The sequence below is a fragment of the Coregonus lavaretus genome (assembly GCF_964263955.1).
Source record: "Coregonus lavaretus genome assembly, chromosome: 5".
Lineage (NCBI taxonomy): Eukaryota > Metazoa > Chordata > Actinopteri > Salmoniformes > Salmonidae > Coregonus > Coregonus lavaretus.
Genome location: NC_139992.1, coordinates 61,577,628 through 61,589,785, shown reverse-complemented (window position 1 = coordinate 61,589,785; position 12,158 = coordinate 61,577,628). Strand labels below are relative to the sequence as shown.

Sequence of the window (12,158 nt, the reverse complement as noted above, 5' to 3'; positions counted from 1 at the left end):
TGACCATCGTAACCTGGAGTACATCCGGGCAGCGAGGAGATTGAACCCTCGTCAGGCTAGGTGGAACATGTTCCTGACCCGGTTCGTTTTTAAGATCACTTACATCCCAGGGTCCCAGAACGGTAAGGCAGACGCCCTGTCCCGGCGGTATGACACAGAGGAGAGGTCCATTGAGCCCACTCCCATACTGCCAGAGTCTTGTCTGGTGGCACCAGTGGTATGGGAGGTCGATGCGGAAATTGAGCGGGCGTTACGCACCGACCCTACTCCCCCAGAGTGTCCAGTGGGTCGGACGTACGTGCCGCTCGAGGTCCGTGATCGTCTCATCTATTGGGCTCATACGTCACCCTCCTCTGGACATCCAGGTATTGGCCGGACAGTGCACTGCCTTAGTGTGAAGTACTGGTGGCCAACATTGGCTAGGGACGTGAGGGTTTATGTCTCCTCCTGCTCGGTGTGCGCGCAGTGTAAGGCGCCTAGACACCTGCCCAGGGGGAAGTTCAACCCCTGCCCGTTCCACAACGGCCGTGGTCTCACCTCTCGGTGGACTTTGTCACAGACCTTCCCCCCTCTCAGGGGAATACCACTATTCTGGTCGTTGTGGATCGGTTCTCTAAGGCCTGTCGTCTCATTCCAATGCCGGGTCTCCCTACTGCCCTACAGACCGCTGAGGCCTTGTTCACCCACGTCTTCCGGCACTACGGGGTTCCCGAGGATATAGTGTCTGATCGGGGTCCCCAATTCACCTCTAGAGTCTGGAGGGTGTTCATGGAATGCTTGGGGGTCTCGGTTAGCCTTACCTCGGGTTACCACCCGGAGAGTGATGGGCAGGTGGAGAGAGTGAACCAGGATGTGGGTAGGTTTCTGAGATCCTATTGCCAGGGCCGGCCGGAGGAGTGGTCGGGGTATATCCCCTGGGCAGAGATGGCTCAGAACTCTCTCTGCCACTCCTCTACTAACCTGACCCCCTTTCAGTGCGTGTTAGGTTATCAGCCGGTTCTGGCACCATGGCATCAGAGCCAGATCGAGGCTCCGGCGGTGGATGAGTGGTTTCGGCGCTCGGAGGAGACGTGGAACGCTGCCCACGTACATCTGCAGCGGGCCATCCGCAGGCATAAGGCGAGCGCCGACCACCACCGCAGTGAGGGTCCAGTCTACGCCCCTGGAGATCGAGTCTGGCTCTCGACTCGAAACCTGACCCTTCGCCTGCCCTGCCGGAAGCTTGGCCGGCAGTTTGTGGGGCCATTTAAAGTCCTGAGGAGATTGAATGAGGTGTTTTACAGGTTGCAACTGCCTAATGACTATCACATTAACCCCTCATTCCATGTTTCTCTCCTCAGGCCGGTGGTAGCTGGTCCACTCCAGGAGAATGAGATAAGAGAGACCCCTCCGCCCTCACTGGACATCGAGGGGGCTCCGGCGTACTCAGTCCGGTCCATCGTGGATTCGAGACGTCGGATGGGGGGTCTACAATATCTCGTGGAGTGGGAGGGGTACGGTCCGGAGGAACGGTGCTGGGTGCCTAGGAGGGACATTCTAGATCCATCCCTCCTGACTGAGTTCCATCGTAGTCATCCTACGTAGTCATCCTGCTCCACGTCCTCCTGGCCGTCCCCGAGGCCGGGGTCGGCGCACGGCTGGAGACGCACGTCAAGGGGGGGGGGGGTACTGTCACAGATTCCGCCGAGGCTGCTCCTCCTCCTTGTTCGGGCAGGCTTCGGCGTTCGTCGTCCCCGGAGTACTAGCTGCTACCGTCTGATGTTATCTATGTTTGTTTGGTTTTGTCTGATTAGTGCACCTGTTCTATATCACGTATTGATTATGTCACCTATAAGTTTCCTTTGGTTTTGTTTGTAGTTGTGTGTTGTTGTCTGCCTGTCCGTTGGTGATGTGCATTTGCTCTCGTATTTTTAGAGTATTGACGCACTGTATGCGTAATCTCTTGTATTTTGTGTATATACGCACTGTATGCGTAATCGCTCGCCTCCGTTGTGTTAAGGCCCGTTATTTTGTATTGTCGTGTTCTTACAAGTAAAGTCTGTTGGACTAAGCTTCTGTGTCCTGCGCCTGACTCCAACACCACATCCACATCAGCCCTTGACACTGCCATTCCTGAGCAAGCTCTGCACTGGTGTGCCCCAATCCCGCAGCTGAATCAACTTTAGGAGACGGTCCTGGCGCTTACTGGACTTTCTTGGGCGCCTTGAAGCCTTCTTCACAACAATTTAACCTCTCTCCTTGAAGTTCTTGATGATCCGATAAATGGTTGAATTAGGTGCAATCTTACTAGCAGCAATATCCTTGCCTGTGAAGCCCTTTTTGTGCAAAGCAATGATGACGGTACGTGTTTTCTTGCAGGTAACCATGGTTAACAGAGGAAGAACAATGATTTCAAGCACCACCCTCCTTTTAAAGCTTCCAGTCTGTTATTCTAACTCAATCAGCATGACAGAGTGATCTCCAGCCTTGTCCTCGTCAACACTCTCACCTGTGTTAACGAGATAATTACTGACATGATGGCAGCTGGTCCTTTTGTGGCAGGGCTGAAATGCAGTGGAAAAGTTTTTTGGGGATTAAGTTAATTTTCATGGCAAAGAGGGACTTGCAATTAATTGCAATTCATCTGATCACTCTTCATGACATTCTGGAGTATATGCAAATTGCCATCATCAAAACTGAGGCAGCAGACTTTGTGAAAATTAGTATTTGTGTCATTCTCAAAACTTTTGACCACGACTGTACATTTTTTGCCCCAATATTTTGGACCCATTTCCTCTTGCTGATCTGAAAAAGCCTGGACGAGTGAACGCAATATGTTGGAGTAGGTCCATTGGAGTTGTCACCATATTGCTATTACCTATCCACATTCACTTTATCTAACAAACTTTTAGATTAGTTAAAGTGTGGAAAGAGGAAGTTAGAAAGAGAAGAGCTTTTTAAAATATTAAAACACAGCCAGGGAAAGCAAAAAACACAGTGATAGTTCACTCCAAAGTGAAAAGCGGTCAGGGGACAGGGGCTAGGGGTCAGGTGGCGGAGTCCTACCTGTCTTGCGGAGAGGAAAGTCGTCTTTGGGGTCGTACATGCCCAGGATGGCGTGGTTGTAAGGGGACATCCCTGTCTGGGGAGGGGAGCTCTGGTCCAGGGAGCTGTGCTGGGTCTTCCTACAGAGGGGAGACAAATACACATTTACAGTATTTCATTTGGGTCCTTCAAAAGGAGCAAAGATCGACCTGACTTCTGAGGCAGAGGACGTCTGGTAATTGGAAGTAAGAGAATTCCCTGACGTAGATAAATACATTTAACAATTGTACACCGTATGATGGCTAATCATCAACATGCAATAAGATGTTGAAAAATCTAAATTCAGCTGTTCAATTATTTATTGTCATCGTAAATTCGTAACATCTGCTCTTCGAGAAGCATCGAGGCACAATGGACCCATATTTGAAAAGTCACACACAAATACACATGCACGGATGAGCGTTACCACAAACACAGGAGTCTCAGTTCACTCCCCACCACACATTACCTGCTCTCAGGCAGACCTTTTTATTTATGGCCCGGCACTTTGCATGCCATCTCAGATTACCCACAATGCATGTGCCGAGCATGAAGTTGTGCGGCACCCTGTGTTTGTAAACAAACCTACTCTGACAGGGCAATGAGCGTAAACGGATCTGATGGAGCCATAAAAGCTACTACTACTGCATGGACCTGCTGGTGTGTGAACGATATGCTGATGTTGCCCGTCTGTCTGTGCCAGTCTGTCTGACTGGGTAACAATGGTCCGTGTCAGTTGATGTGGCTTCAGTAGTGTGAGGGAGAAACAGGCATCAGGTATCTGTCTGTCTGTCTGTCTGTCTGTCTATCTCTGTTACTGCGTATCCATCTATCCTAAGCTACCATTAAAAAAGTGTGTGTACCTGTCTGTCTCTGTGTCCGTCTTCCTTAACTGCCCCTATGTTCCAGTGTTACAGTAAAACACGGAGAGGGCTTCATGTTTCTCAGTTAATAGCTAAGAGAAAACAGCATTGATGTTTCCTCTGGCTGGGGCCAATTGAGGTCAGCTGGCGTCTTCCCATCCCACTGAATTGAATCTGGCTGGCTTTCCCCTCCATATTACATAAACAGCGAGCCTGTCTAGGTTGCATGGCTGACATGTCTTTGGCTCATGTGGCAATTATAAAAATGTCTGCCGTTGTAGCTGTCAGAATATATACTTGTTTTGATTAATAAAATATATTGTGTTTGATGTCGTCTTAGAGACACATTTTATGTGGCTACTATCGATTTATGTGACTGCTGTTTTTTTGGGAGGTGGGTAACAAACAAGTAAAGAGCAAACAAAATAAAGTAACATTCCTGTAAAACCGTCAAGTGAAACTAAGATAATTCATATCTTAGCTAAATTAATAGAGAACGTGTCATTCATCAATAAAATGGGCGGGGCTTCATAGTTGTTAATGGGAAGAGCAGATGTCGGCACTGGATGGTGCTGTCCGTTGATTGGACTAGCTACAGCCTCCCTTACACATAACTTTGACAAGGAAGACACCAATGGGGAAATAAACTTCTCTCCACGCTGTGCTGTCAAGGACTTAACCATGACTACTGGTGTCAAAACTTGGGCCGTAGCTAACAGAGAACAATTTTTCACATAAACACACGCATCAACCTACAGAAAAACAGAAGTCTACCATAAACTACATCCGTCCTAGCTCGCTCATTAATGTCTTAATCGAAATTACGGATTGCCTCTTATCCGCTCGTCGTCCCCTTATGCCATAGTTTGTACATCTCAATTGTCAGTAGAAACCACATTTGTTTAAGCAAGTCAGCCATATCAGCTATGTTTTTTTAAAAAGCAGTAAATGAGGCTGAATGAACTGTTTCGCTGCCATACAAGGCTCCGCTGATAGCCAGGTGTAGCAGTGGTAAGGTGTTGGGACTGCTGTTGCGACTCTGCTGTTGGGACAGCTTTATGTAGGCCCTAAGTTTTTGGGCACCGTTTGTCATCGTTATAGTGCAATTAATGTATTGTTTAGTGTTGTGTTGTGGCTTTGCTGGCATGCATAAAACATTTTTTTGGGGAGTTTGCCCCACCAAGATTTACATGCTAAAATCGCCACTGTACATATCCGTTAAGATCTACAGAAACACATAGGGGGGTAGACAGAGGATAGGGGTGAGTTTTGGGTTGTAAGGCTCTGCAGCGTCCATGAAGAACAAAGATCTACGGCATGCCATCATTCGGCATCAGCATGGTGCCACCATAATCAAGTAAGGCTTAACCTATGGTTGGGTAAGGATGTGGGGTGTGGGTATGATACTCACCCGTACCAGTAGCGTGGGTCAGTGTTCATGCAGTGGTTGAGGCTGCGCTGAGCCAGGGCTTTCTTTTTGTTCAGGACAAACTCCTGCAGCCGCATCTTGACCTCCGTGCTGGCCACCGCACCTGGGAGAGATGATCGAGAAGCCAAGGGTTAGGGACTACAAAATTACAGGACATGGACTACAAATACCACCTTCATAACAGCCTGGAGGAACACGTCATTCTGTTTCCCTCTACAGATATGGTTCCTCCTTAGCCTTGTAGAACCAGCCTGATCTTGCAAGCTCACATAAATGATTCGCTAAACTAAATCATTTATCTAAACTCGCGAGATCAGTGTGGTAGTACGAGGCTAGTTCCTCCTTGCTTTGGATTAAACTTGAAGATAGATCTTCACAACATCTCTATGATACCACATTATGTATGGCATCATATGCAACCACCAATATTTTTACATTTACATTTACGTCATTTAGCAGACGCTCTTATCCAGAGCGACTTACAAATTGGTGCATTCACCTTATAGCCAGTGGGATAACCATTTTACAATATGTATTTTTTTTGGGGGGGTGGGGTACGGGGGGGTAGAAGGATTACTTTATCCTATCCCAGGTATTCCTTAAAGAGGTGGGGTTTCAAGAGTCTCCGGAAGGTGGTGAGTGACTCCGCTGTCCTGGCGTCGTGAGGGAGCTTGTTCCACCATTGGGGTGCCAGAGCAGCGAACAGTGTTGACTGTGCTGAGCGGGAACTGTGCTTCCACAGAGGTAGGGGGGCCAGCAGGCCAGAGGTGGATGAACGCAATGCCCTCGTTTGGGTGTAGGGACTGATCAGAGCCTGAAGGTACGGAGGTGCCGTTCCCCTCACAGCTCCGTAGGCAAGCACCATGGTCTTGTAGCAGATGCGAGTTTCAACTGGAAGCCAGTGGAGTGTGCGGAGGAGCGGGGTGACGTGAGAGAACTTGGGAAGGTTGAACACCAGACGGACTGCGGCATTCTGGATGAGTTGTAGGGGTTTAATTGCACAGGCAGTGAGCCCAGCCAACAGCGAGTTGCAGTAATCCAGACGGGAGATGACAAGTGCCTGGATTAGGACCTGTGCCGCTTCCTGTGTAAGGCAGGGTCGTACTCTCCGAATGTTGTAGAGCATGAATCATCTTGACATGACCCCATGATATTTAGTTGAAGTATTTACAATGAATAGGGAACTGAATCTAATGGGGGAACAGAATTGAGACGACAACAGGATCATTCTGAGTGAGATACTAGAATGGATGTGATCTTCCCAGCTGATCTTTGCAGCTTGAAGGAGTGACTGAACAGAATTGAAGTTTGTGGGACATGAAGTTACACAGAGTTTCCCTAGAAGGGAAAACGTACGCTTTGGTGGGAATTCCACCGAGACTGTGGCAGTTAAATTGGAAAAAATGTTTTGTGTGTTTGTGTGGTTTTCTTTCTTCAAACAAGGCATCACAAGGTGCGTTCTTTCACAGCTCTCTCTTCAATTACCACCTCACCATCACACAGTCAACACATCCCTGAGGGGAGCCTCCACACAGGGAGAGAGAGATGGGGAGAGAGAAATGGAAAGAAAGGTAAGAGAGTGAGAGAAAAAGAGCGAGAGTAAAAAGAGAGAGCAAGGGAAGTGTGTGCATACATCTGTAAAAGTGTGTGTCAAAGAGAAACACAATTAGTGAGAGAAAAAGACGGAGCTGGCAACAAGTGACTAACATGTCAAGCGGTGAAGCAGTGCAGGGGGGGTGGCACATAGGAGAATATGATGACTGCTAATATAGACGCCTTTTAAATCACATTGCGAGACCTAAGTGCTGACATCCCAATTTGTACGCCTTGACACTGAGGCAAATAGGCTTTTATGAGACTGCCTTGGAGGCAATTTACTGCAGCACTTAACAAAGCACCCGCTGTTTACCATCCAGCGTTACTCTAGATGCTAGCCTAGCTTAGTGCCGTACATATACAGATTACGGGAAAACACAGTTTGAGATGTAGCATTTCACGGACACCATCTTGGCACCAAACCACATACAAATTGCAATGTTGTTGTCAATAAACACTTGGTGCCAATATGGCTGAGTTTGCCCCAAAATGGCTGCTTTGGTTCTAATAGTGAAGCAGTGAGGTGTCGGTTCAGGCTGCCCTGACTGCTTGTGCTTGAAAAGTGCTGTTTTGACATTTATGTCTGAAACTGTTATGGGGGAGGTGAGGGCGGTTCCAACGCTGGCACAATGTCCGAGCTCGTGTTAGGAGACATTTTGGGGAGCTTTAATGACATCTTTGGAGGGTGTGCTGTCCTGGGAGAAAGCCAGGACAGGAGTGTTGGGGAAGGGTTTGACAAGAGGTTGGGTAAAATGTACGTTTGGGTAAACGTTAGCTGGGCAGCTTTAGGAGGGTCTACTGCTATTTACCCAACTCCTGCTCTCATCACTCATACTGCACCATCACTGATGCTAATGCTAACACTGTCCCTCTATTACTATGATGACGTAGCATCGGCCATGATACTGTAGTGTTAGCCACAACATGATAATGCTCTTAAGCCACAATGTGATAATGTAGCATTGGCCACGGTATAAAATAATGTCAAGATAACCACAGCATATGATTTAGCCACAATGTGATAATGTAATGTTAGCTAGGGGTGTGAACGTTTAAACAAATTGGGGTGTTAACTGTAAGAAAAAATCAGTAACTGAAAACCTGTTGTTTTTATTCCACAAAATTGAAATCACAGTGCAGTTATCACAAACATACTACTAACATCATAAAGGGGGAAAAAGATTAACAAATACCTAATGCAACAATGATGTAACGTTAGTAGGAGATATGCATCTTTCAAATTATTTGCCACGGATATACAGTGCCGGGAAAAAGTATTTGCCCCCTTTATGATTTTCTCTATTTGTGCATATTTTGGACACTGAATGTTATCATCAGATCTTCAACCAAAACCTAATATTAGATCAAGGGAACCTGAGTGAACAAATAACAACATACTGATACCTTTTCCATTTATTTAATAAACAAAGTTTACCCAATGCCCCTGTGTGAAAAAGTAATTGCACCCTTACACTCACACTTGTTGTGCCACCTTTAGCTGCAATAACTGCAACCAAACACTTCCTGTAGTTGTTGATCAGTCTCCCACATCACTGTGGAAGAATTTTGGCCCAACTCTTCCATGCAGAACTGCTTTAACTGAGCGACATTTGTGGGTTTCCACAACCTCTCAATCGGGTTTAGGTCTGGACTTTGACTAGGCCATTCCAGAACTCTAAATGTGTTGCTTTTCAGTCATTCTGATATATAATATATAATATGCCGTTTAGCATATCCAAAGCGACTTACAGTCATGTGTACATACATTTTTACGTATGGGTGGTCCCGGGGATCGAACCCACTACCCTGGCGATACAAGCGCCATGCTCTACCAGTTGAGCTACAGAGGACCACAGAGGATATAGACTTGCTTGTGTGTTATGCCGCATTACCCAGCTGCGCTTCAGCATCAGCTCAAGGCCAGATGGCCTGACATTCTCCTGTAGAATTCTCTGATACAGAGAAGTATTCATGGTTCCTTCAATTATGGCAGGTCCTGTTATGTCTGGCGAAAACCAAACACTGCATTCCACAGTAAGAACCTCATACCAATGGTCAAGCATGGTGGCGGTAGTGTGATGGTTTGGGGATGCTTTGCTGCCTCAGGACCTGGACAACTTGAAGGAACCATGAATTATCTGTATCAGATAATTCTAAAGGAGAATGTCAGGCCATCCTTCCGTGAGCTGAAGCTGAAGCGCAGCTGGGTCATGCGGCAAGACAATGATACAAAACACACAATCAAGTCTACATCAGAATGGCTCAAAAGCAAGTCAAAGTCCAGCCCTAAACCATTTAAGACGTTGTGGCAGGAACCCACAAATGTACCTGAGTTAAAGCAGTTCTGAATGGAGTGGGCCAAAATCCCTCCCTAGTGATGTGACAGACTGATCAGCAACTACAGGAAGCGTTTGGTAGAAGTCACTGTAGCTGAATGTGGCACAGTCAGTTATTGAATGTAAGGGTGCAATTACTTTTTCACACAGGGACATTGGGTGTTGCATAACTTCTTTAATTAAATAAATATCAACATTTTGTGTTATTTGTTAACTCAGGTTCCCTTTATCTAATATTAGGTGTTGGTTGAAGATCTGATAACATTCAGTGTCAGATATATGCAATAATAGAGAAAGCGCTGCACACCCCAGTCATTAAGTTGGAAAAATGGCAAAGAAATGCAAGTGACAGCAGCGAACAGACTATCGAGTCTGCTGCTGCACTGTGCTTTTAGATGACCCAACGTTACAACATAGCGATTGGTGCTTTGGAAACATGCTGAAGTACGGCCTGACTGCTGGGAACATGTCTCCAACTTCATCAGCAAGCTGTCAAACTATCGTAAATAAGTGACAAGCTACACGCTGTTTATCAGTGCAGTGCCCAACATCCTTAGCTAGCTAGCTAGAATTCAATCCCTGTTGTCACGCCCTGACTCAGGGGACGCTTATATATTGAGTCAGGGTGTGTATATTCCTTGTTGTGTTTGTCATTGTTTGTCGATCTAGTATGCATGGTTCTATGTTGGCCGGTGTGGTTCCCAATCAGAGGCAGCTGTCGTTCGTTGTCTCTGATTGGGGCCAATACTTAGGCAGCCTATTGGCACTAGTGGGTTGTGGGATCTTGTTCCGGTTAAGGTATGTTGTGTCGTCTACCTTGGACTTCACATTTCGTTTCGTTGGATTTTTTGTCGTTGTGTTTAATAGAAAATAAACATGTACGCATATCACGCTGCGCCTTGGTCTGTCCCGTCCTTCAACGAACGTGACACCTGTGTTTGTCAGTGAAGCTAGCTAGCAGCAGGCAGGCTACTACAAGCTAAATCAGATTATGAAATCATTTTCTACATTGTAGAATAATAGTGAAGACATCAAAACTATGAAATGACACATATGTAATCATGTAGTAACCAAAAAAGCGTTAAACAAATCAAAATATATTTTATAATTGAGATTCTTCAAAGTAGCCACCCTTTGCCTCAATGACAGCTTTGCAAAGTCTTGGCATTCTCTCAACCAGCTTCACCTGGAATGCTTTTCCAACAGTCTTGAAGGAGTTCCCACATCTGCTGAGCACTTGTTGGCTGCTTTTCCTTCACTTTGCCGTCATACTCATCCCAAACCATCTCAATTGGGTTGAGGTCGGGGGATTGTGGAGGCCAGGTCATCTGATGCAGCACTCCATCACTCTCCTTGGTCAAATAGCCCTTACACAGCCTGGAGGTGTGTTGGGTCATTGTCCTGTTGAAAAACAAATGATAGTCCCACTAATCCCAAACCAGATGGGATGGCATATCACTGCAGAATGCTGTGGTAGCCATGCTGGTTAAGTGTGCCTTGAATTCTAAATAAATCACAGACAGTGTCACCAGCAAAGCACCCCCACACCATCACACCTCCTCCTCCATGCTTTACGGTGGGAAATACACATGCGGAGATCATCCGTTCACCCACACCACGTCTCACAAAGAAATGGCGGTTGGAACAAAAAATCTCTAATTTGGACTCCAGACCAAAGGACACATTTCCACCGGTCTAATGTCCATTGCTCGTGTTTCTTGGCCCAAGCAGGTCTCTTCTTCTTTTTGGTGTCCTTTAGTAGTGGTTTCTTTGCAGCAATTCGACCATGAAGGCCTGATTCACACAGTCCCATCTGAACAATTGATGTTGAGATGTGTCTGTGACTTGAACTCTGTGAAGCATTTATTTGGCCTGCAATTTCTGAGGCTGGTAACTCGAATTAACTTATCCTCTGCAGCAGAGGTAACTCTGGGTGTTCCATTCCTTTGGCAGTACTCATGAGAGCCAGTTTAATCATAGTGCTTGATGGTTTTTGCGACTGCACTTGAAGAAACTTTCAAAGTTCTTGAAATGTTCCGTATTGACTGACCTTCATGTCTTAAAGTAATGATGGACTGTCGTTTCTCTTTGCTTATTTGAGCTGTTCTTGCCATAATATGAACTTGGTCTTTTACCAAATAGGGCTATCTTCTGTAAATCCCCCCTACCTTGTCACAACACAACTGATTGGCCCAAACGCATTAAGAAGGAAAGAAATTCCACAAATCAACTTTTAAGAAGGCACACCTGTTAATTGAAATGCATTCCAGGTGACTACCTCATGAAGCTTGTTGAGAGAATGCCAAGAGTGCGCAAAGCTGTCATCAAGGCAAATGATGGCTATTTGAAGAATCTCAAATATAAAATATATTTTGATTTGTTTAACACTTTTTGGTTACTAGATGATTCCATATGTGTTATTTCATAGTTTTGGTGTCTTCACTATTATTCTACAATGTAAAAAATAGTAGAAAATTAAGAAAAACTCTTGAATGAGTAGGTGTGTCCAAACTTTTGACTGGTAGTGTACTTGCACATATTTTGTGCAGGAGTAGAGAGATGTCGTTTTGTTTTACAACTTTCTCACTGTCTATCAGAGTATGCGTCTGTGTCTGCCCCAGTGCCTGTGTTTCATGCACAAGACAGGTCGCGGGAGACAATGCTCGTGAATGGATTTTGAATTTTGTAATATCAGTTGGGACATGGATTGCGCATCGTCTCAATGCTTATTTTGGCCAAAACACTTGCAGACTTGAATGATCACTATCGAACACAATAGCAAGTGGTCACTTGATAAAAGGCTTAGGGGCCAAGTGTTCGGTTTGAGATTCAGCCCATGACTATGGTAGATAGAACTTCATATCTCCCTAG

At 45.9% G+C, this 12,158-nt stretch overlaps 1 protein-coding gene across 1 annotated transcript in view; it reads right to left on the bottom strand.

Moving 5' to 3' along the window:
* Positions 1 to 12,158, bottom strand: part of hdac4 (histone deacetylase 4) — a gene marked incomplete at its 5' end in the record, with an annotated part of 124,776 nt that overhangs the window by 110,412 nt on the left and 2,206 nt on the right. The window contains 2 exons of the mRNA XM_084161596.1: positions 3,046 to 3,164; positions 5,338 to 5,458. Of these exons, the coding sequence (XP_084017722.1) occupies positions 3,046 to 3,164; positions 5,338 to 5,458 (240 nt within the window). The remainder of the gene's footprint in view (positions 1 to 3,045; positions 3,165 to 5,337; positions 5,459 to 12,158) is intronic.